Source organism: Limanda limanda, chromosome 22, assembly GCF_963576545.1.
Source record: "Limanda limanda chromosome 22, fLimLim1.1, whole genome shotgun sequence".
In the NCBI taxonomy this organism is placed as follows: Eukaryota; Metazoa; Chordata; class Actinopteri; order Pleuronectiformes; family Pleuronectidae; genus Limanda; species Limanda limanda.
Window position 1 is genome coordinate 7,783,688 of NC_083657.1, and position 26,255 is coordinate 7,809,942.

Below are 26,255 nucleotides of genomic sequence, written 5' to 3' on the forward strand. Positions count from 1 at the left end.
CCTGTTGAAAGTTCATATGTTGCATCATGTTGGGACTTAAAATAACCACCTGATTCTCATGTGAAGTCGTTTCCTCTCTTTACAGTGTATAGTGTTATTGAGGAAAACAATGAGAGAGACGTCTGTTGTAAAGAGAAGAGCATCGAGCTGCTGGGGAAGCTCATGGCCGAAAATCGAGAGGCTGAAGGTAAAGATCAAACCCACCGGCTCACTAACACGAGTTTGTGCCAAGTCTAGAGATCATCTAACAGAAGTTATTCCATGTTTAATTCTATTTCTCCAGATCTGGAGCGTCTGCTGACATATTTGAGGCCCTTCCTGATTTCTATCAGCGAGGCCTAAATCCGACTGGATTTTAGGAGACGTTTTCCTTGTGCTTTTACAATGGTGTTAAATGCACAAATCAACTAAATGTAATATAATCCTCAGAATACTTACTGCTTTGTCAGCATGCCTCACTTCCAGAGCTAATTCTACCACCAGCTGCCGTCATCCTTCAACCAGAAACACCCGATGTGCTGGACAACATTTAATATAAATTGTCCAGTTGCCATAGATGGACTCTACCCCCCCACCTCAGTTAGCGCTGACATGCAGCAACAATTATGTTGTAATGATAGTGACAACAAAAGCAATATCTCCAGATATTGCTGCTGTGTGAAGGATCAGATTTAACATCTAACTCACGAGTGGGCGACGCTGTGCATTCAGTCACATTGTTGCGCAGTCAATAGATATGAATCACCGCTGGTGTGGGTGAAGCCAAATGAATAAACTTACATAAATCAATTTGATGTTTGTCAGAGGAAAAGTGACAACAAGAGACGCTGATGTAGGGCTGCTCAATTAATTGAAATATAATCGTGATTACGATTATTGGGTCAAACGATCTCAAAACTACTATAATCGAGTTGAAACAATTATTTAGCATTTTTTTCTAAAGCGACGCGCATGCGCAATTCAGTCCCCCCCCCCCTAGAGCATTCACAGGGTATCCGCGGGGTCTTGAAAAGTATTAAAAGTTGATATATAAATTTAGTGAAAATCAAGACCCTTAAAAAGTCTTGAATCTTTTTCAAATTCAAAACTCTGTGTAGCCGATGGTTTTTTCCCCTTTTACTGTCAGGCCTCAGCCGAAAAATGACACGAGAGACGGTTATTGAATCGGACATCGCAACCATTATTTTCCTTCACACTTCAAAACTTCTCTCTCGACAACACCCCCTTCAAAACAAGAGTGCCGACCAACACCTTGCTTATAGCAGGAACTACACATACAACGTCTGTCAGAGTGCGAGACCTTAGCGCTTGTCGCTGTTGAATCTTCCATGTAGAGGACGGCTAGCTGCAAATAGTGCGCTTTTTTGAAGTTGTGCTATTTTATAATAAAACCAGTGTTCATCTGAGAATAAACGTCTGTGTTCAGCTGTCTTTTAGTCCGTTTTTTTTGAGAAGTCATGGAAATTGTTTTAAATGCACATCCAAACTATTCCATCTGTCAGACATGAGCATTATTATTATTGTAGGTTACATATAAATGTATCTAAAATGTAAAATAAAGCTTTAAATTAACTTTTAGTTTATTCTGCAATTAATTCACCTTGTATGCGTGAAACACGTGTGGGACGGGGACTTGCAGGAATAATTTCTCTGCACAAGAGAGCACCCTACTACTACGACTGGTTCAGTGGGACATGTGCGTCGGTATCACAACTGAAAGCGCTGCCTGCTCGACAGAAAAAAACCCTCAGGGGTTGTGAGGATAATACTTGAGAAGTCGCAGAATGCAACTTGGAACCATTGTTTTTTGCATGAAATTAAATCAAAACACAATAACTCAAAGAAACAAACTGATAATAAAATCAAAAACGGAAAACATGTGACGTGTTACGACGTTTCGGCCCTCTTGGGTCTTTCTTCAGGTCTTATTAGGCATGTTAAAAAGCTAAATATTTCTATCTTGAGCTGCAAGGTCCTTCCACTACAACTTTCGGAGCAAGAGTGAGTGAGGAGACTGAGGGCTCCTCTATTTATAGGCTGCCTCTCACAGACTCCTCCCCCTTGTTTATTCCACTGTGATCCTTTAATTCTATAACTGAATTAAAATAAACTTATTTATATATATTATCATTCATGATACCGTGTTTCTATGAATATATTATATTTTATTGGATGTAGTGATATATTTATGTATTTATATTCTATTTAAAATAAAATTGTGACTTTGAACGAATTTCGTATATCGTTAAACTGTGATTGTTTTAACTCACATATCAAATTACATGTTTTTAATTTGAGTTGTCTATATCCATGTATTGTTTTTGTAATAAATCATGTTATTACTACTTAACATCCACGAATTGTCTTTTTTTCAATAATCTTTGTGATTTGTGGGTTTCTTTCTTTAACTTTCTTTCTTTAACTCCTTTATGATGCACCCCCCCCCCCCCGAGAAATAAACGTTTGTTTCTGCCAGTTTAACATTTTATTAAAACGAAAAAGGAAAATCTACTTTGTAAACACAGTACACAGAACAGCCAAAACATACATACACACAAGTATTGGGATGTGCAAAATCTTCGTAGAAATTAAATAGTCATACATAAATACAAACTTAAAAGCAGAAGTATACAAGTTAGCAATCTTCTTCAATAAAGAAAAGATTTAGAAGCAGAAAATTCACACAATTTTAATTAACTTTGTAAACACACTATGTAGAACAACTCAAACACACACATTAAAGTAAAGTCCAAAATCTAAATATTCAAACAAAGAATCTTATACCGAAAAAATAATAAACATTTAATACTGTAAGCATGCAGCCAAGGTGCTCTCCCCCTTTGTTTATCAACTGTTTGATGAATCTAATCTAATATAAAAGCATAATAGAATGTAAAGTAAAGTAACATCTAGCTGGCGTCAGTTAGGCCTACTTGTAAAATGCATAATGTTTAACAGTAAAATCTCAATTTAGCTTGCACCTAAGTTATAACATATTTGAGTGTGCTAACATTAGCAATAACGTCAGCTAGTTCGAGGTGTATGCATAGGCTAACCATTAACGAACCATCGTAACTTTTTATGAGCAATTAAATATACCTCTTGTTCTGCCTGTTTTGTGATATACATGCCTGAAAGGTGCCTGATATTTCTATACTGAAATAATATCAGCATTATAATTGTAAGCTATTTTATTTAATGACGTTATTGTCGAGGGTTGATTTGTATTTCCTGTTCTAAGCAGGTTGTTGGTAGTGACTCTTATGTTGAAAGTAGTTTTTTAAAGGAAGTGGGTTCTGTGATGAGTGAAGTTGCAAAGTGAGCAGAGAATAACGTGTGTGCTGTGCCGAGCGCATGACCTGCTCTCGTGTCCTTTGTCGACTGAGGCCGGACCTATGATACAACTAAACGCTCGGCTACATAATTATTATAACTATGATGGTTTTGCAGTTGCCTATTTTTTGGTGCCCCCTCAGGACTTGGTGCCCTACGCACAGCGCGTAGTTCGCGTCATGGGAGCGGTGCGGCGCTGGGTTTAGGTTTGGGTAGAACATGTTAGGATTAGGGCCCTAGTCCACTGCCAGGATTCTAAACCCACTGTACACTCTATGAATTGGGTCTCCTGGGTGCTGAATATTATCTTCATTCTATCCAATGCCCCATGTTGTTTAGGAGTCATGAAATATTCACAAAATTGTTGAATTTATTTTAACATTCAGGCCAATAGGTTCTTTTGTGTTCAGGAGGAAGATCCATCTTCTCTCCATTTTCATTCGTCATATATCGGTCCAAGACAAATTGTATTGGAGGCCTGCTACTCTAAGTGATTGTGGTCCATGTAATATGAAGTGTTTGACTAGAGGAGTATTTGTGTTTTCTTGTGTCTCAAATTATACCTGTGTTGTACCATTCTTGTGGCTATGGAATTTTTTGAATATTATGTACACGCAATTGGATGTCTGTGGTGTGAAAGCTGTTCAATTATGAAATTGATCTTGGTGTGTGTGTGTTTCTGACGAATTTAAGTTCATAAAACACTTGTAATAACATATTGTTTTTCTTGTGATGCATTGGTGTGAGTGTTGCCTTAACTGGCAGGTGTGAAGTAAGTGTTCCAGTATATGGAGCAGAGTGTTGTACAGGGTACACAGTGCAAGGACACAAGTATATTTAGTGCAGTTCTGTGATGGTGGCTCTGACAGAGGTAGATGAGTTGTACAGTCTTATTGCGGTACATTAACAACATCCAAAGAATGCACTTTTTTTTTACCGTGGTATCGAAATTGGCATCGAGAATTTTGTTATTTTACTGGTATTGGCACGGACTTCTGAGTTTTTGGTATCGTGACACCCCTAGTAGTCTGGGACACTCTTGCCTAACATCTCTCCATCTTCAGAAAGCTGAAAAAAGAAATGAAGGTGGAAGGCACATCCCTGGGCATCGAGCCCAGGCCAACCCAACCACCAGCCCCGCAGCCCTCCACCAAAAGGTCTGGCCGTGCAATTACATTACTTTACTTCAATATTCTTCTCCCCCATCTAACTTCAAGATGGCGGTTCCACAAGATGGACTGGAGGCTCAGTTCGAGGAAGCCGTATTTCTCTCTACAACGGACCTCCCCTCCTCCATCGACATCCTCAACAGGATATGTGAGTGTCTCTCGGCGGCCGTGTGGAGGCGGACACCGTGTCCCCGTGTTCCCCTGTCCCCCTGTCCTCCTAACGATCCCCCGGTGTTAGCCTGCTAGCTAGCGGCGGTATGAGCCGGTGCTGACTCACTGCGGAGCGCTAGTGGAGGTTAGCCGGCTGTGCTAACTGCGACGGCTCCACAGAGCAAATCCGCCAGTCATTGACGGGTTATACTATTGGGTTATAGTTTCGGATATTTTCTGCCAAAAGATGTGTTGTCATCACAGTGTCTGGGAGGATTGTGGGTTCAATAACCTGTCTGTTCTCGCGTGTGTGTGTGTGTTAATTATTGTGTAGTAAAATAGTTTCCCTGAAGTTCTGCTAGATTTCAGCTCCCAGATCAGTTCACGATCCATGAATTTTCCTCTGAGAAATCTGGGAAAATGTTAAACACACCATTTCACAATGTTAAAGAGTGAAATGAGTTGCTCCCTGACCTATCCTGCATCCTTCCACCTGGTTTCCTGACAATCAGACAACTTCTTTGGCGGAAGACCCCACTTTGACCTGTTGAAAGTTCATATGTTGCATCATGTTGGGACTTAAAATAACCACCTGATTCTCATGTGAAGTCGTTTCCTCTCTTTACAGTGTATAGTGTTGTTGAGGAAAACAATGAGAGAGACGTAAGTTGTAAAGTGAAGAGCTTCGAGCTGCTGGGGAAGCTCCTGGCCGATACTCGAGAGGTTGAAGGTAAACCCACCGGCTCACTAACACGAGTTTGTGCCAAGTCTAGAGATCATCTAACAGAAGTTATTCCATGTTTAATTCTATTTCTCTAGATCTGGAGCGTCTGCTGATATGTATGAGGCCCTTCCTGATTTCTCTAAGCAAGGCAAAGATCCGACAGGTTCTGGAGGTTAGGAGACGTTTTCCTTGTGCTTTCACAATGGTGTTAAATGCACAATCTGGGAAAATGTTAAACACACCATTTCACAATGTTAAAGAGTGAAATGAGTTGCTCCCTGACCTATCCTGCATCCTTCCACCTGGTTTCCTGACAATCAGACAGTGGTGAACACACAACTTCTTTGGCGGAAGACCCCACTTTGACCTGTTGAAAGTTCATATGTTGCATCATGTTGGGACTTAAAATAACCACCTGATTCTCACGTGAAGTCGTTTCCTCTCTTTACAGTGTATTGTGTTGTTAAGGAATACAATTTGAGAGACGGCTGGATACAACTGAAGAGCTTCGAGCTGTGGGGGAAGCTCCTGGCAGATACTGGAGCGGTTAAAGGTAAACCCACCGGCTCACTAACACGAGTTTGTGCCAAGTCTAGAGATCATCTAACAGAAGTTATTCCATGTTTAATTCTATTTCTCTAGATCTGGAGGAACTGCTTACATGCATGAGGCCCCACCTAAATTCGGTCAGCGCAGTCAATAGCCATCATGCTCTGGAGGTTAGGAGACGTTTTCCTTGTGAACCTGCCATAGAAAGCCCTGACCAAGATGAAGGTGACCTACTCTTTCTGTGAGCCAGCACAGAATGTGTGTGTGGGGGGGGGGGTTCTGAAAACCAACAAGCACTGAACCTGGATTAGGGCCGGACCATAATTTTCTCACAATGCCATTTACAGTTTTTTCTAATGTCTCTTTTGGGTCCATTCAGATTGTTATTGTTGTCAAGTTAAAACCTTAAAATCTATAAAAAAAAATGTTTAAAATGTTACAGTTATGGCTAAAAATGTTCATGATTTACTGGTACTTGTTGTAGGCTCCTATGTTGAGCATAAGGTTAGAAACTAAACCAAACTTAATAAAAAAATAAAATAAAATACAAACTTAAAAAAAACCCTAAGTAACTCTGCCAGAGTGTCTCTTTTGGGTCACTTTGCCGGTCCCAAGCCCGGATAAAAGAGGAGGGTTGGACGTAGAGCTAGCAATTTCACCCCACATAACAGTCTTTGGATTCAATTTGATATTCTAGCATTTAACAATACAGGACACAATTGATTTATGTAATGTGGGTCTAGACCAAGCATTAAAGTCATTTGAGAAGTGATGGCCTATTTCGATGGCAAAATAAAAACTGAAAAGAACAAGAATCAACAGAAGTAAGCTCATTTGTAGTTCTAAACATATTTAGTGTGTTTAGGAACTACACATACGTCTGTCAGAGTGCGAGACCGTAGCGCTTGTCGCTGTTGAATCTTCCATGTAGAGGACGGCTAGCTGCAAATAGTGCGCTTTTTTGAAGTTGTGCTATTTTATAATAAAACCAGTGTTCATCTGAGAATAAACGTCTGTGTTCAGCTGTCTTTTAGTCCGTTTTTTTTGAGAAGTCATGGATATTTGTTTTAAATGCACATCCAAACTATTCCATCTGTCAGACATGAGCATTATTATTATTGTAGGTTACATATAAATGTATCTAAAATATAAAATAAAGCTTTAAATTAACCTTTAGTTTATTCTGCAATTAATTCACCTTGTATACGTGAAACATGTGTGGGACGGGGACTTGCAGGAATAATTTCTCTGCACAAGAGAGCACCCTACTACTACGACTGCAGAATACAGTTTCAGCTCTGTGGACTTGTATTTTAGTTCAGTGGGACATGTGCGTCAGTATCACAACTGAAAGCGTTGCCTGCTCGACAGAAAAAAACCCTCAGGGGTTGTGAGAATAATACTTGAGAAGTCGCAGAATGCAACTTGGAACCATTGTTTTTTGCATGAAATTAATTCAAAACACAATAACTCAAAGAAACAAACTGATAATATAATCAAAAACTGAAAACATGTGACGTGTTACGACGTTTCGGCCCTCTTGGGTCTTCTTCAGGTCTTATTAGGCATGTTAAAAAGCTAAATATTTCTATCTTGAGCTGCGAGGTCCTTCCACTACAACGTTCGGAGCAACAGTGAGTGAGGAGACTGAGGGCTCCTCTATTTATAGGCTGCCTCTCACAGACTCCTCCCCCTTGTTTATTCCACTGTGATCCTTTAATTCTATAACTGAATTAAAATAAACTTATTTATATATATATTATCATTCATGATACCGTGTTTCTATGAATATATTATATTTTATTGGATGTAGTGATATATTTATGTATTTATATTCTATTTAAAATAAAATTGTGACTTTGAACGAATTTCGTATATCGTTAAACTGTGATTGTTTTAATTCACATATCAAATTACATGTTTTTAATTTGAGTTGTCTATATCCATGTATTGTTTTTGTAATAAATCATGTTATTACTACTTAACATCCGCGAATTGTCTTTTTTTCAATAATCTTTGTGATTTGTGGGTTTCTTTCTTTAACTTTCTTTCTTTAACTCCTTTATGATGCACCCCCCCACCCCCGAGAAATAAACGTTTGTTTCTGCCAGTTTAACATTTTATTAAAATGAAAAAGGAAAATCTACTTTGTAAACACAGTACACCGAACAGCCAAAACATACATACACACAAGTATTGGGATGTGCAAAATCTTCGTAGAAATTAAATAGTCATACATAAATACAAACTTAAAAGCAGAAGTATACAAGTTAGCAATCTTCTTCAATAAAGAAAAGATTTAGAAGCAGAAAATTCACACAATTTTAATTAACTTTGTAAACACACTATGTAGAACAACTCAAACACACACATTAAAGTAAAGTCCAAAATCTAAATATTCAAACAAAGAATCTTATACCGAAAAAATAATAAACATTTAATACTGTAAGCATGCAGCCAAGGTGCTCTCCCCCTTTGTTTATCAACTGTTTGATGAATCTAATCTAATATAAAAGCATAATAGAATGTAAAGTAAAGTAACATCTAGCTGGCGTCAGTTAGGCCTACTTGTAAAATGCATAATGTTTAACAGTAAAATCTCAATTTAGCTTGCACCTAAGTTATAACATATTTGAGTGTGCTAACGTTAGCAATAACGTCAGCTAGTTCGAGGTGTATGCATAGGCTAACCATTAACGAACCATCGTAACTTTTTATGAGCAATTAAATATACCTCTTGTTCTGCCTGTTTTGTGATATACATGCCTGAAAGGTGCCTGATATTTCTATACTGAAATAATATCAGCATTATAATTGTAAGCTATTTTATTTAATGACGTTATTGTCGAGGGTTGATTTGTATTTCCTGTTCTAAGCAGGTTGTTGGTAGTGACTCTTATGTTGAAAGTAGTTTTTTAAAGGAAGTGGGTTCTGTGATGAGTGAAGTTGCAAAGTGAGCAGAGAATAACGTGTGTGCTGTGCCGAGCGCATGACCTGCTCTCGTGTCCTTTGTCGGCTGAGGCCGGACCTATGATACAACTAAACGCTCGGCTACATAATTATTATAACTATGATGATTTTTCAGTTGCCTATTTTTTGGTGCCCCCTCAGGACTTGGTGCCCTACGCACAGCGCATAGTTCGCGTCATGGGAGCGGTGCGGCGCTGGGTTTAGGTTTGGGTAGAACATGTTAGGATTAGGGCCCTAGTCCACTGCCAGGATTCTAAACCCACTGTACACTCTATTGTTGACAATACACCACTGTTCACACACATACACACACTTTAACGTGTAGTCAGATACACATAGCGTAAACACACAAACATAACACAAAGTTCTTCTCCTGCTTCTCAACCTCAGAATGTTTCATACTCCTTAAGAAGGGAGTCTGCCATAGCGGACAGATAACAGGTTTTCAAACCTCTGGCTTCATGAATCACTTCATTATATTAGTTCTGAGACTCCCTCACACACACACAGCGGACAGATTAGACTCGAGGTTTTCATGCCTTTCTCACAGTTTTCTATGACCTCACTTTACTTCACACACACATAAAATAAGCACACACGCGAGGCAATATGCTCATGAACTCTAGTAACCGACACCGCTTGCACGTCATCACGCAACGCCAGGAGGACCAAACGACGCCAGGAGGACGACCCGACGAGATCCGACCAATCCCAATCCAAGAAGAACCTCTGTCAAGCCCAGTATCGATATATAAGCTTTGTACGCACTCTGACTAAACGCCATTTTTCCTGTACAGGATCAGTGGACCATGCATGATCATTTGCTAGACACCGCAGTTTCCTGACCTGTGACCTCTGAATAAACCTGCTTAATTTTAACTTGAGAACGACGCCTCCTGCCTTTGATTTCCACCCGCAACACTATGAATTGGGTCTCCTGGGTGCTGAATATTATCTTCATTCTATCCAATGCCCCATGTTGTTTAGGAGTCATGAAATATTCACAAAATTGTTGAATTTATTTTAACATTCAGGCCAATTGGTTCTTTTGTGTTCAGGAGGAAGATCCATCTTCTCTCCACTTTCATTCGTTATATATCGGTCCAAGACAAATTGTATTGGAGGCCTGCTACTCTAAGTGATTGTGGTCCATGTAATATGAAGTGTTTGACTAGAGGAGTATTTGTGTTTTCTTGTGTCTCAAATTATACCTGTGTTGTACCATTCTTGTGGCTATGGAATTTTTTGAATATTATGTACACGCAATTGGATGTCTGTGGTGTGAAAGCTGTTCAATTATGAAATTGATCTTGGTGTGTGTGTGTTTCTGACGAATTTAAGTTCATAAAACACTTGTAATAACATATTGTTTTTCTTGTGATGCATTGGTGCGAGTGTTGCCTTAACTGGCAGGTGTGAAGTAAGTGTTCCAGTATATGGAGCAGAGTGTTGTACAGGGTACACAGTGCAAGGACACAAGTATATTTAGTGCAGTTCTGTGATGGTGGCTCTGACAGAGGTAGATGAGTTGTACAGTCTTATTGCGGTACATTAACAACATCCAAAGAATGCACTTTTTTTTTACCGTGGTATCGAAATTGGCATCGAGAATTTTGTTATTTTACTGGTATTGGCACCGACTACTGAGTTTTTGGTATCGTGACACCCCTAGTAGTCTGGGACACTCTTGCCTAACATCTCTCCATCTTCAGAAAGCTGAAAAAAGAAATGAAGGTGGAAGGCACATCCCTGGGCATCGAGCCCAAGCCAACCCAACCACCAGCCCCGCAGCCCTCCACCAAAAGGTCTGGCCGTGCAATTACATTACTTTACTTCAATATTCTTCTACTTTCAGGATGAAATATATTTCATTTGATGTTTGAAAATAAGCTTTTTGTTAACTCTCGGTTTACTAACATGTTGACAGCATTATAAACTATATTTACAGATTGGAGTGGTGTAGGGTTTTATTGGCCTCTCAAGCACTTTGCAAACAGTGATAACCTGCTTTTGCTTTTCATCTGAAAGTTTTCCAGGTTAGAAGAATTTCAAATGTGGGTGGTATAGTGCTGCGGGCTTATTAACCACAGTCATGTGTTCACTTTGTTAGTCAAACTGGTTTCCCTGCAGTCTGAACAAGCAGCTATAAGTGGCCTCAACTAAACACCAGCAAACATGTGTCCCTCTTAGAAGGACTTTACAGATCCTGGTCAGTGAATGTAACAAACGACTCAGAGACACAGAGATCCAACAGGCTTAAGCGTTTCTCAAGGTATTTGGGGTTTAAAGATGAGCGTGAAACCGAAACCCCGACAGGATTATGGTAATCGGGTCAGAGGAATGTTTTATCTCATCATATGGTTCCTCTGAGAAAGTGCATTGGCACCTACTACTGAGTTTTTGGTATCGTGACACCCCTAGTAGTCTGGTACACTCTCACTGTGCCCACTCCCTCCTCCCCCTTGCCTAACATCTCTCCAACTTCTCAAGGCCTCCCCCACCGAAGGCTAGAAAGGCGACCAACGAGCTGCGCGTGGTCGCTATCTCCAGGCAGCGCTGGACATGCAGTTAGGTCAGACGTGTTTGCTGTTCTCACCTGCAACGTTTACAGAGCATAGTTTGTTGAAAAACAATCCTTGTCGTCAGTTGCTTGATATGTCTACTGGATGGCGCCTCATAAGCCTGAACTCAGTGTGCAGAATTACATTTCTATCATCTTAAGGTTATTACACAATAGATGCTTTTCACTTCACCAAAAGGTTTATCATAAATTAGAATCTCACACAGTTGCTCAGTTTCTGTTGACTTGGACTTTCTGTCTGACTTGTTGTGGTTGTGGATGATAACGATCGTTCTGTGTTCTCTCGGTCGCAGGAATCATCTACGCTGAGCAGAAGGAGTGGAGGACGGCCCTTTTACACTTCACCATGGCCTTCGAAACTGATGACTGCTCCGGAGTCCTGGTAGCTCTCAGATGCATGCTGCTGTGCAAAATTTTTCTTAATGAGTGAGTAGTGTTGACAATACACCACTGTTCACACACATACACACACTTTAACGTGTAGTCAGATACACATAGCGTAAACACACAAACATAACACATAGTTATTCTCCTGCTTCTCAACCTCAGAATGTTTCATACTCCTTAAAAAGGGAGTCTGCCTTAGTGGACAGATAACAGGTTTTCAAACCTCTGGCTTCATGAATCACTTCATTATATTAGTTCTGAGACTCCCTCACACACACACAGCGGACAGATTAGACTAGAGGTTTTCATGCCTTTCTCACAGTTTTCTATGACCTCACTTAACTTCACACACACATAAAATAAGCGCACACGCGAGGCAATATGCCCATGAACTTTAGTAACCGCAACACGGCTTGCACGTCATCACGCAACGCCAGGAGGAGGACCAAACGACGCCAGGAGGACGACCCGACGAGATCCGACCAATCCCAATCCAAGAAGAACCTCTGTCATGCCCAGTATCAATATATAAGCTTTCTGCGTACTCTGCCTCACCGCCATTTTTCCTGTACAGGATCAGTGGACCATGCATGCTCATTTGCTAGACACCGCAGTTTCCTGACCTGTGACCTCTGAATAAACTTGCTTAATTTTAACTTGAGAACGACGCCTCCTGCCTTTGATTTCCACCCGCAACAGTAGTAATTAAAGTTTATTTTTCAAACCACAATTACATTCCAATGGGGCCTTTGAATCCTAACTGGTGATGCATGTATGTGATTGTTTGTTTCTCTTTCTTTCCTCCAGATCACAGGATGTACCGTCCCTGGTCTCTAGCAAAATGGGCCTGAGGCCAGTGTGCCGAGGGGCAAGTCACTAACTGGAACATGCGTTGCTCTCAGAGGGTTTCAACAGTTTCCTTCATCTTTTATTCCTGTAGAATGAAACTTACATTGTCTTTCTCCTCTTTATCTGTTCAGACAACTGCACTGAAATTTGTCGCCCTGGCCTGTATCAACAGATCACTAGAAGAATTTCAAACGGTAAGGGTCTTCTCAGTCCTTTTGATTTTCTCTTAAGCTGCTTTTTCCCTCCTTACTGACGGACACTTGACTATTGATTGGACAAAACCTTGTTTTCCAATATGCGATGTATTATAATGTAGTTATACAGTAGTTATAATATGCTTGATATTTTCACTGGATGGCGCCTCATAAGCCTGAACTCAGTGTGCAGAATTACATTTCTATCATCTTAAGGTTATTACACAATAGATGCTTTTCACTTCACCAAAAGGTTTAACATAAATTAGAATCTCACACAGTTGCTCAGTTTCTGTTGACTTGGACTTTCTGTCTGACTTGTTGTGGTTGTGGATGATAACGATTGTTCTGTGTTCTCTCGGTCGCAGGAATCATCTACGCTGAGCAGAAGGAGTGGAGGACGGCCCTTTTACACTTCACCATGGCCTTCGAAACTGATGACTGCTCCGGAGTCCTGGCAGCTCTCAACTGCATGCTGCTGTGCAAAATTTTTCTTAATGAGTGAGTAGTAATTAAAGTTTATTTTTCAAACCACAATTACATCCGTATCATAGGTCCGGCTGAGGCCGGACCTATGATACAACTAAACGCTCTGCTACATAATTATTATAACTATGATGATTTTTCAGTTGCCTATTTTTTGGTGCCCCCTCAGGACTTGGTGCCCTACGCACAGCGCGTAGTTCGCGTCATGGCAGCGGTGCGGCGCTGGGTTTAGGTTTGGGTAGAACATGTTAGGATTAGGGCCCTAGTCCACTGCCAGGATTCTAAACCCACTGTACACTCTATGAATTGGGTCTCCTGGGTGCTGAATATTATCTTCATTCTATCCAATGCCCCATGTTGTTTAGGAGTCATGAAATATTCACAAAATTGTTGAATTTATTTTAACATTCAGGCCAATTGGTTCTTTTGTGTTCAGGAGGAAGATCCATCTTCTCTCCATTTTCATTCGTTATATATCGGTCCAAGACAAATTGTATTGGAGGCCTGCTACTCTAAGTGATTGTGGTCCATGTAATATGAAGTGTTTGACTAGAGGAGTGTTTGTGTTTTCTTGTGTCTCAAATTATACCTGTGTTGTACCATTCTTGTGGCTATGGAATTTTTTGAATATTATGTACACGCAATTGGATTACTGTGGTGTGAAAGCTGTTCAATTATGAAATTGATCTTGGTGTGTGTGTTTCTGACAAATTTAAGTTCATAAAACACTTGTAATAACATATTGTTTTTCTTGTGATGCATTGGTGTGAGTGTTGCTTTAAGTGGCAGGTGTGAAGTAAGTGTTCCAGTATATGGAGAGGAGTGTTGTACAGGGTACACAGTGCAAGGAGACAGGTATATTTAGTGCAGTTCTGTGATGGTGGCTCTGACAGAGGTAGATGAGTTGTACAGTCTTATTGCGGTACATTAACAACATCCAAAGAATGCACTTTTTTTTTACCGTGGTATCGAAATTGGCATCGAGAATTTTGCTATTTTACTGGTATTGGCACCGACTACTGAGTTTTTGGTATCGTGACACCCCTAGTAGTCTGGGACACTCTTGCCTAACATCTCTCCATCTTCAGAAAGCTGAAAAAAGAAATGAAGGTGGAAGGCACATCCCTGGGCATCGAGCCCAAGCCAACCCAACCACCAGCCCCGCAGCCCTCCACCAAAAGGTCTGGCCGTGCAATTACATTACTTTACTTCAATATTCTTCTACTTTCAGGATGATTTATAATTTATTTTTGTCCTCAAACGTTACTTGATGACGGTTCTGAAAGTAATACAAATGTTAAAGCAAGCTAGCGTTTTTCACAATTAAGTGTGTATTTCGTATTTTTTACTTATGGTATTTGCAGCGCTTTTCCTTTTTGCAGCGCGTTGCTGTAATGTGTTGTGAAATTGATGAAGATGTTTTTTTTACTTTGCTGGTGTTTTGTCAACTTGCAGGTGTTTTCTTAAATTGCTGTTCGTTGAGCTTTCAGGGCCACCGTACTCTCGCCTACGTCACACCCCCCATCTAACTTCAAGATGGCGGTTCCACAAGTTGGACTGGAGCTTCAGTACGAGGAAGCCGTATTCCTCTCTACAACGGACCTCCCCTCCTCCATCGACATCCTCAACAGGATATGTGAGTGTCTCTCGGCGGCCGTGTGGAGGCGGACACCGTGTCCCCGTGTTCCCCTGTCCCCCTGTCCTCCTAACGATCCCCCGGTGTTAGCCTGCTAGCTAGCGGCGGTATGAGCCGGTGCTGACTCACTGCGGAGCGCTAGTGGAGGTTAGCCGGCTGTGCTAACTGCGACGGCTCCACAGAGCAAATCCGCCAGTCATTGACGGGTTATACTATTGTGTTATAGTTTCGGATATTTTCTGCCAAAAGATGTGTTGTCATCACAGTGTCTGGGAGGATTGTGGGTTCAATAACCTGTCTGTTCTCGCGTGTGTGTGTGTGTTAATTATTGTGTAGTAAAATAGTTTCCCTGAAGTTCTGCTAGATTTCAGCTCCCAGATCAGTTCACGATCCATGAATTTTCCTCTGAGAAATCTGGGAAAATGTTAAACACACCATTTCACAATGTTAAAGAGTGAAATGAGTTGCTCCCTGACCTATCCTGCATCCTTCCACCTGGTTTCCTGACAATCAGACAACTTCTTTGGCGGAAGACCCCACTTTGACCTGTTGAAAGTTCATATGTTGCATCATGTTGGGACTTAAAATAACCACCTGATTCTCATGTGAAGTCGTTTCCTCTCTTTACAGTGTATAGTGTTGTTGAGGAAAACAATGAGAGAGACGTAAGTTGTAAAGTGAAGAGCTTCGAGCTGCTGGGGAAGCTCCTGGCCGATACTCGAGAGGTTGAAGGTAAACCCACCGGCTCACTAACACGAGTTTGTGCCAAGTCTAGAGATCATCTAACAGAAGTTATTCCATGTTTAATTCTATTTCTCTAGATCTGGAGCGTCTGCTGATATGTATGAGGCCCTTCCTGATTTCTCTAAGCAAGGCAAAGATCCGACAGGTTCTGGAGGTTAGGAGACGTTTTCCTTGTGCTTTCACAATGGTGTTAAATGCACAATCTGGGAAAATGTTAAACACACCATTTCACAATGTTAAAGAGTGAAATGAGTTGCTCCCTGACCTATCCTGCATCCTTCCACCTGGTTTCCTGACAATCAGATAGCGGTGAACACACAACTTCTTTGGCGGAAGACCCCACTTTGACCTGTTGAAAGTTCAAATTTTGCATCATGTTGGGACTTAAAATAACCACCTGATTCTCATGTGAAGTCGTTTCCTCTCTTTACAGTGTATAGTGTTGTTGAGGAAAACAATGAGAGAGACGTAAGTTGTAAAGTGAAGAGCTTCGAGCTGCTGGGGAAGCTCCTGGCCGATACTCGAGAGGTTGAAGGTAAACCCACCGGCTCACTAACACGAGTTTGTGCCAAGTCTAGAGATCATCTAACAGAAGTTATTCCATGTTTAATTATATTTCTCTAGATCTGGAGCGTCTGCTGATATGTATGAGGCCCTTCCTGACTGAGGAGACGTTTTCCTTGTGCTTTCACAATGGTGTTAAATGCACAAACCAACTAAATGTCGCTTCTCTCTGCTCGTCTAACGGCTTCTTCTCTTCTTTTAGATTCGGCTCATCAGACTGTATTTTGACACCAAAAGATTCGAGGAGGCCTTGGCACTTTGTGAGTTCTTAGAAACAGGACTTGTAGCAAACATCAACAACAACTTCTAATATAATTGCACATTTATCCCCCCCAGCTGTTTTATAAAGAGATTTCTTTCTCTGCCTCAGGTAGGGAGTTGTTCGACGAGCTGAAAGGGTTGGATCACACAACTCTCCTGGTTGAGGTTCAGCTTCTGGAACGTGAGACACACCACGCTCTCAATAGCCTGCCCATGGCCTTAGCCGCCGTGACCTCAGCCAGGACCACCGCCGACGCCATTATCTGTCCTCCAAATATCCAGGCAGCGGTGGACATGCACACAGGTCAGACGTGTTTGCTGTTCTCACCTGCAACGTTTACATAGCATAGTTTGTTGAAAAGCAATCCTTGTCGTCAGTTGCTTGATATTTTCACTGGATGGCGCCTCATAAGCCTGAACTCAGTGTGCAGAATTACATTTCTATCATCTTAAGGTTATTACACAATAGATGCTTTTCACTTCACCAAAAGGTTTAACATAAATTAGAATCTCACCAAGTTGCTCAGTTTCTGTTGACTTTGACTTTCTGTCTGACTTGTTGTGGTTGTGGATGATAACGATCGTTCTGTGTTCTCTCAGTCGCAGGAATCCTCCACGCCGAGAAGAAGGAGTGGACGACGGCTCTTTTACACTTCACCATGGCCTTCGACACTAATGACTGCTCCGCAGCCCTGGCAGCTCTCAGATGCATGCTGCTGTGCAAAATTTTTCTGAACGAGTGAGTAGTAATTAAAGTTTATTTTTCAAACCACAAGTACATTCCAATGGGGCCTTTGAATCCTAACTGGTGATGCATGTATGTGATTGTTTGTTTCTCTTTCTTTCCTCCAGACCACAGGATGTACCGTCCCTGGTCTCTAGCAAAATGGGCCTGAGGCCAGAGTGTCGAGGGGCAAGTCACTAACTGGAACATGCGTTGCTCTCAGAGGGTTTCAACAGTTGCCTTCATCTTTTATTCCTGTAGAATGAAACTTACATTGTCTTTCTCCTCTTTATCTGTTCAGACAGAGGCACTGAAATTTGTCGCCCTGGCCTGTATCAACAGATCATTAGAAGAATTACGACCAGGTGCTGGAAAATAACCTCCTCAAAATCATTGACTCCTTCCCCAGAATAACGGTGAGCAAACATCCTGCAGAGTTTTCTCTGTTTTATAAAAAATAATGAAATACATGGTTGGGAGAAAAGAGAACATTCAAAATCGAATGCAAATTCAAGACAGGCGTCCTGTAGTTTCCCTCATGATCCAGCAGAGAGCGCTCTCTGTCAACTTGACCCATTGCAGGACCTGTCAGTAAAGTACAAATGGTTTAAACTGGATTTTGGGGAAAGGAACTCGCAGGAACTTTCCACTAACACATTTTAGAGTGAAGTGTTGCCTCATGGATCATTGGATCCTAAATCTTATCTTATCTGATTCACTTCTCCTTCTGTTTGCAGATAAGAGTCGTATCAAGGGACATCAAACTGCCAAACGTGAGTATCTTTGCATCTTGAGGAATAAAAGTGTCACCTGTGTCTTTTAAAACTTGAGTTTAATCGTGAATCTTCTCTTTACAGGCGGAAGTTGAGAGAAAATTATCGCAGATGATTCGGGACAAAAAGATTAGAGGTAATTGTAAAAGTCAAATATCAGATAAACCAGGCAGCACGTGAATCCTGTTAAATCTGACCTTTATGACCCCGATGCAGGACAACTGGACCACACTATCCACAAGTTATTCCTTTTCAAGTATCCGATTGACACCTGGTACGAAAACGCTTTGACATTGATTGAGGCCATGACCGAAGCCGTGGATTCAATTTACAACGGCCAAGCATCCGACATAGGTAAATCTGACTCTTTACAGATACATGTCAACATAGAGACGACCCAAATAATTGATTCCTCATTAGCATCCTTTAAGTTCATGTTCAACACGTAGATTTTATTCCTGAATGTGGTAATAAATGTGATTTGTTTCCTTGTGTGTCCTCAGAGAACCCCCCTCCATGCGATGGAGGAACTGTGTGTGTTTGACCAGCGTGTGAGACGTTTTAAGAAGGGGACACGGGAGAGCAGTGAAAGTTCCACAACCTGACAAGTCCCCGTCCCCCCCCACACATCATATCAATGCCAACAGTTATGTCGTCCCCCCCCCCCTCTGCGCTGTATTTCAGATATGTATTAAATTGTTATTTGTTGGGGTTTTGTGTTGTTTTTTCGAAATAAGAAGAGAATCAGACGGTTGCCACATGTCTGCTCCTCCTGCTTGTGTTTACGTTTCTTTAAAAACAGACGAGATGCCACTACACCGATCGTGCCACTCCCCCCCCCCCCTTGCCTCAGTGTTTGGGTGCAGTGTGTGACTGTTAGTTATTAGCACTAGTGTGGTATGCTATTTTATACAATTTGTATGGTTCTGAATGTCTGTTTTGTGTTGTTTTTCTCTTATAAAGACATTTTCAAAAATAAATATTTTGTATTTATCCAAGTCCATGTGACTTCACTAAATAAATTAAATGTTAATTTATATGTATAAGTTTAACATATTTAATCATATCACTTTATTCACTAACTCTACATGAGAGAAATATACTTAATTAGACGTGGAATGATGTAATAAAGATACATGACGCCTAATTGAAATACATATTAGTATGTATTCGGCACAATTATGTTCAGAGAGAGAATGAGAGAGGGGGGGTGAGGGAAGGGGTGGTGTGTGTGTCCGTGTGCGTGTGTGCATTGGGTAACCGCAGCAGCAGCAGCAGTGTGTTTCCAGCAGCTCCAGTTTTCCGCGGACACGAGGACGAGGATTTATTTCGCAGACTCCAGAAAACGAGCAGGTGAGTGTTTGTCGTCCTTTCTCGTTATTATTATTAGGGCCCGAGCACCCAATGGTGAGAGGCCCTATTGAATCTGTAAGGATTATTCTTATTGTTAGGGCCCGAGGGCCCTATTGAAATTGTAGGCATTATTAGGGAACGGTGGAGGGCCCTATTGAAATTGAAATGATTATTATTAGGGCCCGAGCACCGAACGGTGGAGGGCCCTATTGAAATTGAAAAGATTATTATTATTATTATTAGGGCCCGAGCACCTCCGGTGGGAGGCCCTATTGAAATTGAAAGGATTATTATTATTATTATTCAGGCCAAAGAATGGGCTTTCTGAGGTCTTTCCCATGCTCAAAAAGTTGCTAAACTTTGCAGTAAATTAGAAAGTGGTGGAAATTTACGTATTCTGGAGTATTTTGAAATGGGCGTGGCAAAATGGCTCAACATTTCCCCTCCCGGTTGCGACACGGTTTGAGAATCACTGCATTTGGGAGACCCAGAGGTGAACTGTTTGTATTAGGGCTTTAATCAGATCAACTTAAAATTTAGACGAGTTATCAAAAAAATCAACTTTTCGTCAGAGCCTGTGACCGTGGCGTTGCGTCAAAGTTTGGTCAGCAAAAAAGGATTCCAATTTAGCTGTACTGCAATATTAAGTCACTAGAGGACAGTGAAAGACCATGGTTTGACCAAGGACCCCATTTTCTTTCACAGGGTTAAGGAGGTCGTTCACACAGTTTGAATGTGTTGGAAGCTCAGTTACACTTACAGATGTTTGACAATTTATGTTGATAGATAACTTTAGTTCATGATTGAGGGTAAAAGGAGAATATTTAACATGTACGTTACACTGTGTGACCGTGGCCTGGCGTCAGACTTTGATTACACGCCATAAAAACACAAGCATCTGTATCTCAGACATATTTGGTTCAATCAAGTCCAAACTAGCCAGGTAAAACAAGAGTAGTGACCTGATGACATCTACTAAGAAATCATGACTTAAAATCACAGCGCCACCGGCTGGCTACAGGAAGTGAAGTGTTTCTTCTTGCCGCAGAACTCAAAACGCATGCATTGCCGAGACGAGCGCTGGTCATCGAACGCTCTCTCTTCCCTGACCGCAACAGACTTGAAATGGCGGTGTGCTTGGGCCCGTTAGTGCTACAACGTAGCCCTAGTTAGGGCCCGAGCACCTGCGGTGGGAGGCCCTATTGAAATTGAAAGGATTATTCTAAGCGTAGTGAATGGGCTTTTTGAGGGCTTTAACATTACATCACACTGAAGTCTGTGTTCTGAAGTTAAAATGCTTCACAGCTCACCCGACTCTACAGCAGTTAAAAGTGTGAATATGTGAATCTTGCTGCTGCAGCTGTGAGTCGGGTTATTAATTCATGGGCGCTGTTCTGCTGACTGAGCTTGCGTCGTTATGTAATCGTGCTGAGAAGGAAAGTAGGTGTCGCACAACACTGAAGCTCCACGGAGCTAAAAAATCATCTGAGGGTTGGAAACCTCCAGAAGTCCTCGCAGTAATCTGTGCTTCATCATCACCTCTGTCATTCTCATCCTCACACCTGCTTTAGGATTATTACGCCTCACTTATAATACTCTAATCCTGTAATAGTGTAGAAGTGGAGGATGTTCTCCAGTACACAGTACCTCATTAACTCAAGTATGTACTTGCTCTTAAATGTATTTAAAGAATTAAAAGTACTTGCTGGGTGTAACCTACTCCCTAATGCAACAATCTAATCCGTAATTATGACTAAATCTCAGTGGTGGTCTTCACAAGTAATTCTTCTGCTCAGATGCTCGTTCTGATTAGATCAGTGCATCAATCCCCCCTCCCTCATTATTCATTATCTTTTAAAATATTTAAAAAACAATATTAACATATAACACAATGCTCCTGTGTAAAGGAATAGAAAGCACAGGTATTTGCGGATATATGTAATGGAGTAAAAAGTACGTAAGGTAAAGATTTCTATATATACTGTTCTACTTTCTATTTATAAGCATATCCAAGTTTAAAAATAAAATATGATGGGAGCACGAGTGAACCTGTATTACACTTGTGATCCCTTCAGATGTTTTTTTTCACCTCTCAGCATCTTCTGAGCTGATTTCCCTCCACTCAGCCTGATTCTGAAACGGCTCGAGCAGCAAAAACTGTCCTCCACAACAAGCAATCAGTCGCTGGCCACGTTTCACACTTGTTGGGGGGGGGGGAGGGGGCAGGTATTCAAGCTTAAACATGTCAAAACTCTACCTCAAGCCGAGCCATTAATAATCATCTGTGCCGGGTCTGAGTCCAAACAGAGTCTCCTCCATCAATACTGCCCTTCTCCCATTAATCCCCATTAACATTGCAGGCAGCAAAGGGCAGCTTTAAACGCTGTATTGATATTATATTAGGGCCCGGAGCTCCCTGGCGTCTGGGCTGTGGGGGGGGGGGGCAGTCTGCCCAGTTTCACACTCGCAGCACACGGCTGCGTTTGGCTGCTGCGGCGCCTGCGAATGTGGGAGTGTGTTGCGGTTGTTGGGGATCAAGTCGGCATCTTGAGCGGCTGAATTTTGGATGTATTCTGGTGCAGAACGTGTTTTTATTTTTGATGAATTTCTGTGGCAGAAATGCGGAAAAACATCAAGCTCTTGTTCAGAAAACAGCTAAATTGAACCAAGTCAGCTTCGATCAGATGTTCAGACTTCATACATTTCAAATTGACAGCGTCTCGTCTCCACTGAGCTCTTAAACCGACAGGAATTGTCTGAGGTGCCATCAGAGATTTGGTGTAAAAGCACGACGAAGATCACATTAAGATGTCTGCGGATTTGGGTCAAATATTGTTGTGGCACAGCACAAAGCAGCGAGCGTTAGAGATCCCGCGGTGCGTCCCTCTCCAATATGTCAAAGGAAAGAGGAGGGAGATTGTCATTTGTGCGAACCAAAGGTCAGCGCTGATTGAATTCTCCTCTGGGGGGAAAAAGGGTAAAGCCGGAGAATCTCGTGATGAGACGAAGCCCACAGACGCGTGCCGTGAACACAAAAGGGAAACTTTTTGTTATTATCTGCTGAAAATTCACTAAACTCAGAGCGTATAGGACATTTTCTCACTATCCCCCCTTTCGTATTTGCTCTCTGGTATCTAAAATAACTGTCCCAGAGCAGGAGTGACGACTATGAGTCATGCACTGGAAGCGGATAGTGGAAGATGCAGCGGTGAAATGCATGCTGGTCGCTCTGACAGCTTGTTTGAGCAGCTTTAATTGAGCACACTTCACACTTCAGATTAAACGACACTGACTGAGGTGTTTCTTTTGTCCCACCTGACTTTCATCCTTTTCCTTCCTTCCTTTCCTCAGGCAGCCTCTCAGTGGGCGAGGTGGCCGGGCTGCTGGAGCAGGAAACCCTGCAGCTCCTAAAGAAGGAGTGCGGAGGCCTTCAGACGCTGCTCAAGAACAACCATCAGGTCTTCAGAGGTAGTCTGAAGCCACACTTCTCCGCATCTGGCATGAAAAATATACATTTCCAAACCAAACTTACTGGAAAAATATAGTTTAATGTGTCTTTTGGCTTTTTATATTGGTCCATGTCCCATCCACAAACATGGATGTGACAGGGTTTATGACCTTTACAGCAGCCAGCCACAAGGTGGCGATACACTGTTAAGCTCAACTTTTAGGCAGCTGTCATATCGTCAATCTTTACATAGTCATTAATAGTTACAAATACCAGTTCACAAGAATAACATATTTTTCAGTACCCAGAGAATAACTGGAATATTCAGGGATAGTCAGGCTCTGTTGACACTCATGTGGATATGTTGCAAAACTTTTTCTTTTAGGTTTGTGCCTCTTGTTCAAACACGAAAAGCATTTTAAGTTACTAAAAGGAGATTTAACCTTTTTGCCCTCTACTGACTCGGCATGCCTGTTGGAGCATTTGTAGTAATTTGTGTTCTCGTCTGGAGATATTTTGTAAAAACGAAGGTCACTGTGGACTGAGGTTAGTTTGAAAACCGAGGGGAAAACATCCATTCAAAAAAATATGTACAATAGTGTAGCCAAGGTCTACGTTTTCTCATTTAAACTCCTGCACTTGATTCTGAAAAGCTCTTGAAACTTCCTGTCGTCCCTTCTCTCTCAGTGGAAGGGGGGAGGGTGCGGATCAGGGACTGGCGGGACGGGAACACGCTCAGGTCCGACGCCAAGAGGAAGCCTGTTGCTCCCGGCGCCCTGAAAACTCGTCCCTGCTGGTTTCACGCCCACCACGCTCAGGGCTGCCCCCTGCAGGCTGAGCTCTGTGCCTTCGCCCACGGAGCCGATGACCTCCGACCCTCGACCAGACCACTGAAGAAGATGAAACTTGAAGCTTTTGTATTCAGTCAATCCTCATGAACACTAATTTAACGTTTTTATTCAGTTATTTTTAACAAAAGAATTACTTCTACAATGAGCTACTATATTTTAATTAACAGTAAGAGCTCTGTCCATCAATGGACTAACCTGCTGTAGAGAAATAACTCCTGCAGCAGCTCAGAGAAGAAAAGGAGGATTTAGTCGGAGCTGTGTAAGACGTACTGACAGGATATTACATCATTTCTGGGAATCAAGGTTTTTTCCCAGTGTCCTTTTGAATTCTGCGTGAAGCTGCCAAAATATGATGCTGCTTCAGGTTTCACTGCTGGGGACTGAGTGCTTCTTTTTCTTTTTGCTCCTATTTAAGAAGCATAATTTTGTAAAGGTCAACAATCTGTTCTCACTGTATATTAAAGTGGAGGCTGAGCAACATCTTTGTGTTTGTTTAAAGCTTATGACGTCTGACCATTTCAACTTTTCCATCAACTACATCCATACTTTTATAGTTTCTCCATATTTACACCTCTACACTTGTACATTTAATGCAGGGCATGCAGGCCGCTGCCTCAGGGTTCACAGACGGGGCAGTGGAAGAAGAGAGGGCGGCCTTTTGAGGGAAGTAAATGTTAGCGGCATTAATTATTTGTTGGCAGGAGTTGAGGGGTGAGCTGGACGAGCTGTGTGGCGTCCCCTCTGGACGAGCGCTCACCACTGTGTCTCTGGAACACGGTTCGCTGACGCCCCTGTGGCTCGAATGTCAGAGATGATAAAAGCCCACCCGCGGACCACAGCCGGGGCGATGAGAGGAGCAATGAGCCTCTTCAGGGGTTTGTTTGTTTACGTGACAGACTTTATTACCTCTGCCAAGGAGCTGTTCCTTTCCTTTTGTCTATTATTCAAAACCCAACTGGATGGATTTCAATGAAACTTAGTGGAAGGATGTGGTTTAGTTCGGGGATGAACCCATACGATTTTGTTGTGGATCCAGATCAGGGGAACCAAGAAGGAATTTGTTTTGTCTTTCTCTAACATGACACCAAAGGGTATTTTCAAACATTTTTGTTTATTCCTTAGAGAATTATTCATGAATCTTGATGAAGAAAAATTAGGCTTGCTATTTATGAGAGTGAGTAATTTGGTGCAGAAAAACCTGTATCAGGCTTCCATCGTTTGGAACTTATCAATCAACTGGCTGAAGTAATCTGTGATTTAGTCGAACTAACTCTTTAAAAACAGCTGCATCCATGTCAAGAAAACACATTCAAGTCAACATGGTCAATATCAATGAAACGGGAATGAATCCAGTTGGAGCTGTCTCAGCCTCTCCTCCTTTTCCCGGTTCCCTGTGTAAAATCAATACATTAGTCAGAAGGGAAACCCTGAGGTTAGTTAGGAGATTGGAAGCCCCCCGTGTCCCCCTGGAGCTCAACGGCTTTGTCACTGAATATCGATGTAGATACTTTTGTATTTATTGAACAAGGAACGAAAAGCCTAAAGCAAAAAAAAGCTCTGATGAGATAAGATACAATAAGCATTTATTAACCAACAGCCTGGACCATATACAGACCTAATAAGATATGATACCATGAAATATGATACGATAAACTACAATATTATGAGCATTTATTACCAAAAAGCCAAGATGAGTTGAGAGTTGATGAGATAAATTAAAGATGATCCTTTTTCACCTGTGACAAAAGGCCACGTCGACCTAAATGATCTACATCTACAGAAGAGCTGCGAGCGAAACAGTGTAAAGGTGGCGACCGGTCATAACATGAACATGTGTGGGTTTTAATGAGCTGTTAAAGTCATTTCTCCCCCCCCCCCCCCGCCCTGGTGCACCCACCTCCCCCCCACCCACCCTCCCCCGTGTCATTACGCCTCCTGAAGGCAATCGATTCATGAAAATACTCCTGGTCTGCAAAGATCATCTGCTCCAATCGACCTGCTGCCCTACATTTCACTGCGGAGGCGTGTGACGTTCACCCAACACCCCCACCCACCCCCGCCCCACCCACACACACTTGCAGATAGCGCTTGTCGTGACCTTTCGACCCCCAGCCCTCCCTGACCACAACGTTCGATAAGATGTCATTTTGACTGCTTGTGTCCGCCTCGCACCGCTGCTTGAGACCCTGTGTTTTTTACATCAGCTGCATAGAGTAATAACTGAAGTGTTATTATATAACAGGCGTGTTGAAGGCTATAATTCCTAAATTGCTAGAAATCCATCGTCCAGATGACGTCGAATCAGACGGAAAACCAGTTACCAACCATCGGCCCCAGGTCGCTCCAAGGAATCTACAGAAAAATAAGAGCCTTTAATAACACAAATGTCAAGTTTCAGTTTCAAGTTTATTTGTCCAAAGCGTAATACAAAGGCCAAGTCAGCTCAGCGATTCAAAAAGGAGCTTAAAGTAAGAAAGGGAGAGAAGAAAATAAGAGCTCAATATAAATC

The 26,255-nt window shown here is 41.8% G+C and overlaps 1 protein-coding gene across 1 annotated transcript; it reads left to right on the plus strand.

Moving 5' to 3' along the window:
- The first annotated feature begins 14,920 nt into the window (after window positions 1–14,920).
- Window positions 14,921–18,926, plus strand: LOC132996022 (26S proteasome non-ATPase regulatory subunit 11B-like). The gene is made up of 12 exons (XM_061066319.1): window positions 14,921–15,028; window positions 15,659–15,760; window positions 15,850–15,926; window positions 16,539–16,596; window positions 16,707–16,901; window positions 17,198–17,336; window positions 17,450–17,556; window positions 17,664–17,737; window positions 18,059–18,094; window positions 18,179–18,230; window positions 18,311–18,448; window positions 18,598–18,926. The coding sequence occupies exons 1-7, from the start codon at window positions 14,929–14,931 to the stop codon at window positions 17,520–17,522; spliced, it is 744 nt and encodes a 247-aa protein (XP_060922302.1). The 5' UTR covers window positions 14,921–14,928; the 3' UTR covers window positions 17,523–17,556; window positions 17,664–17,737; window positions 18,059–18,094; window positions 18,179–18,230; window positions 18,311–18,448; window positions 18,598–18,926.
- Window positions 18,927–26,255: the final 7,329 nt, after the last annotated feature.

Bases quoted from the DNA above. Each gene is read 5' to 3' on its own strand.
- LOC132996022 (XM_061066319.1), top strand. From the start codon at position 14,929: ATGGCGGTTCCACAAGTTGGACTGGAGCTTCAGTACGAGGAAGCCGTA. The intron at 15,029-15,658 runs GTGAGTGTCTCT...CTCTCTTTACAG, and splicing joins CGACATCCTCAACAGGATAT to TGTATAGTGTTGTTGAGGAA. The intron at 15,761-15,849 runs GTAAACCCACCG...CTATTTCTCTAG, and splicing joins CGATACTCGAGAGGTTGAAG to ATCTGGAGCGTCTGCTGATA.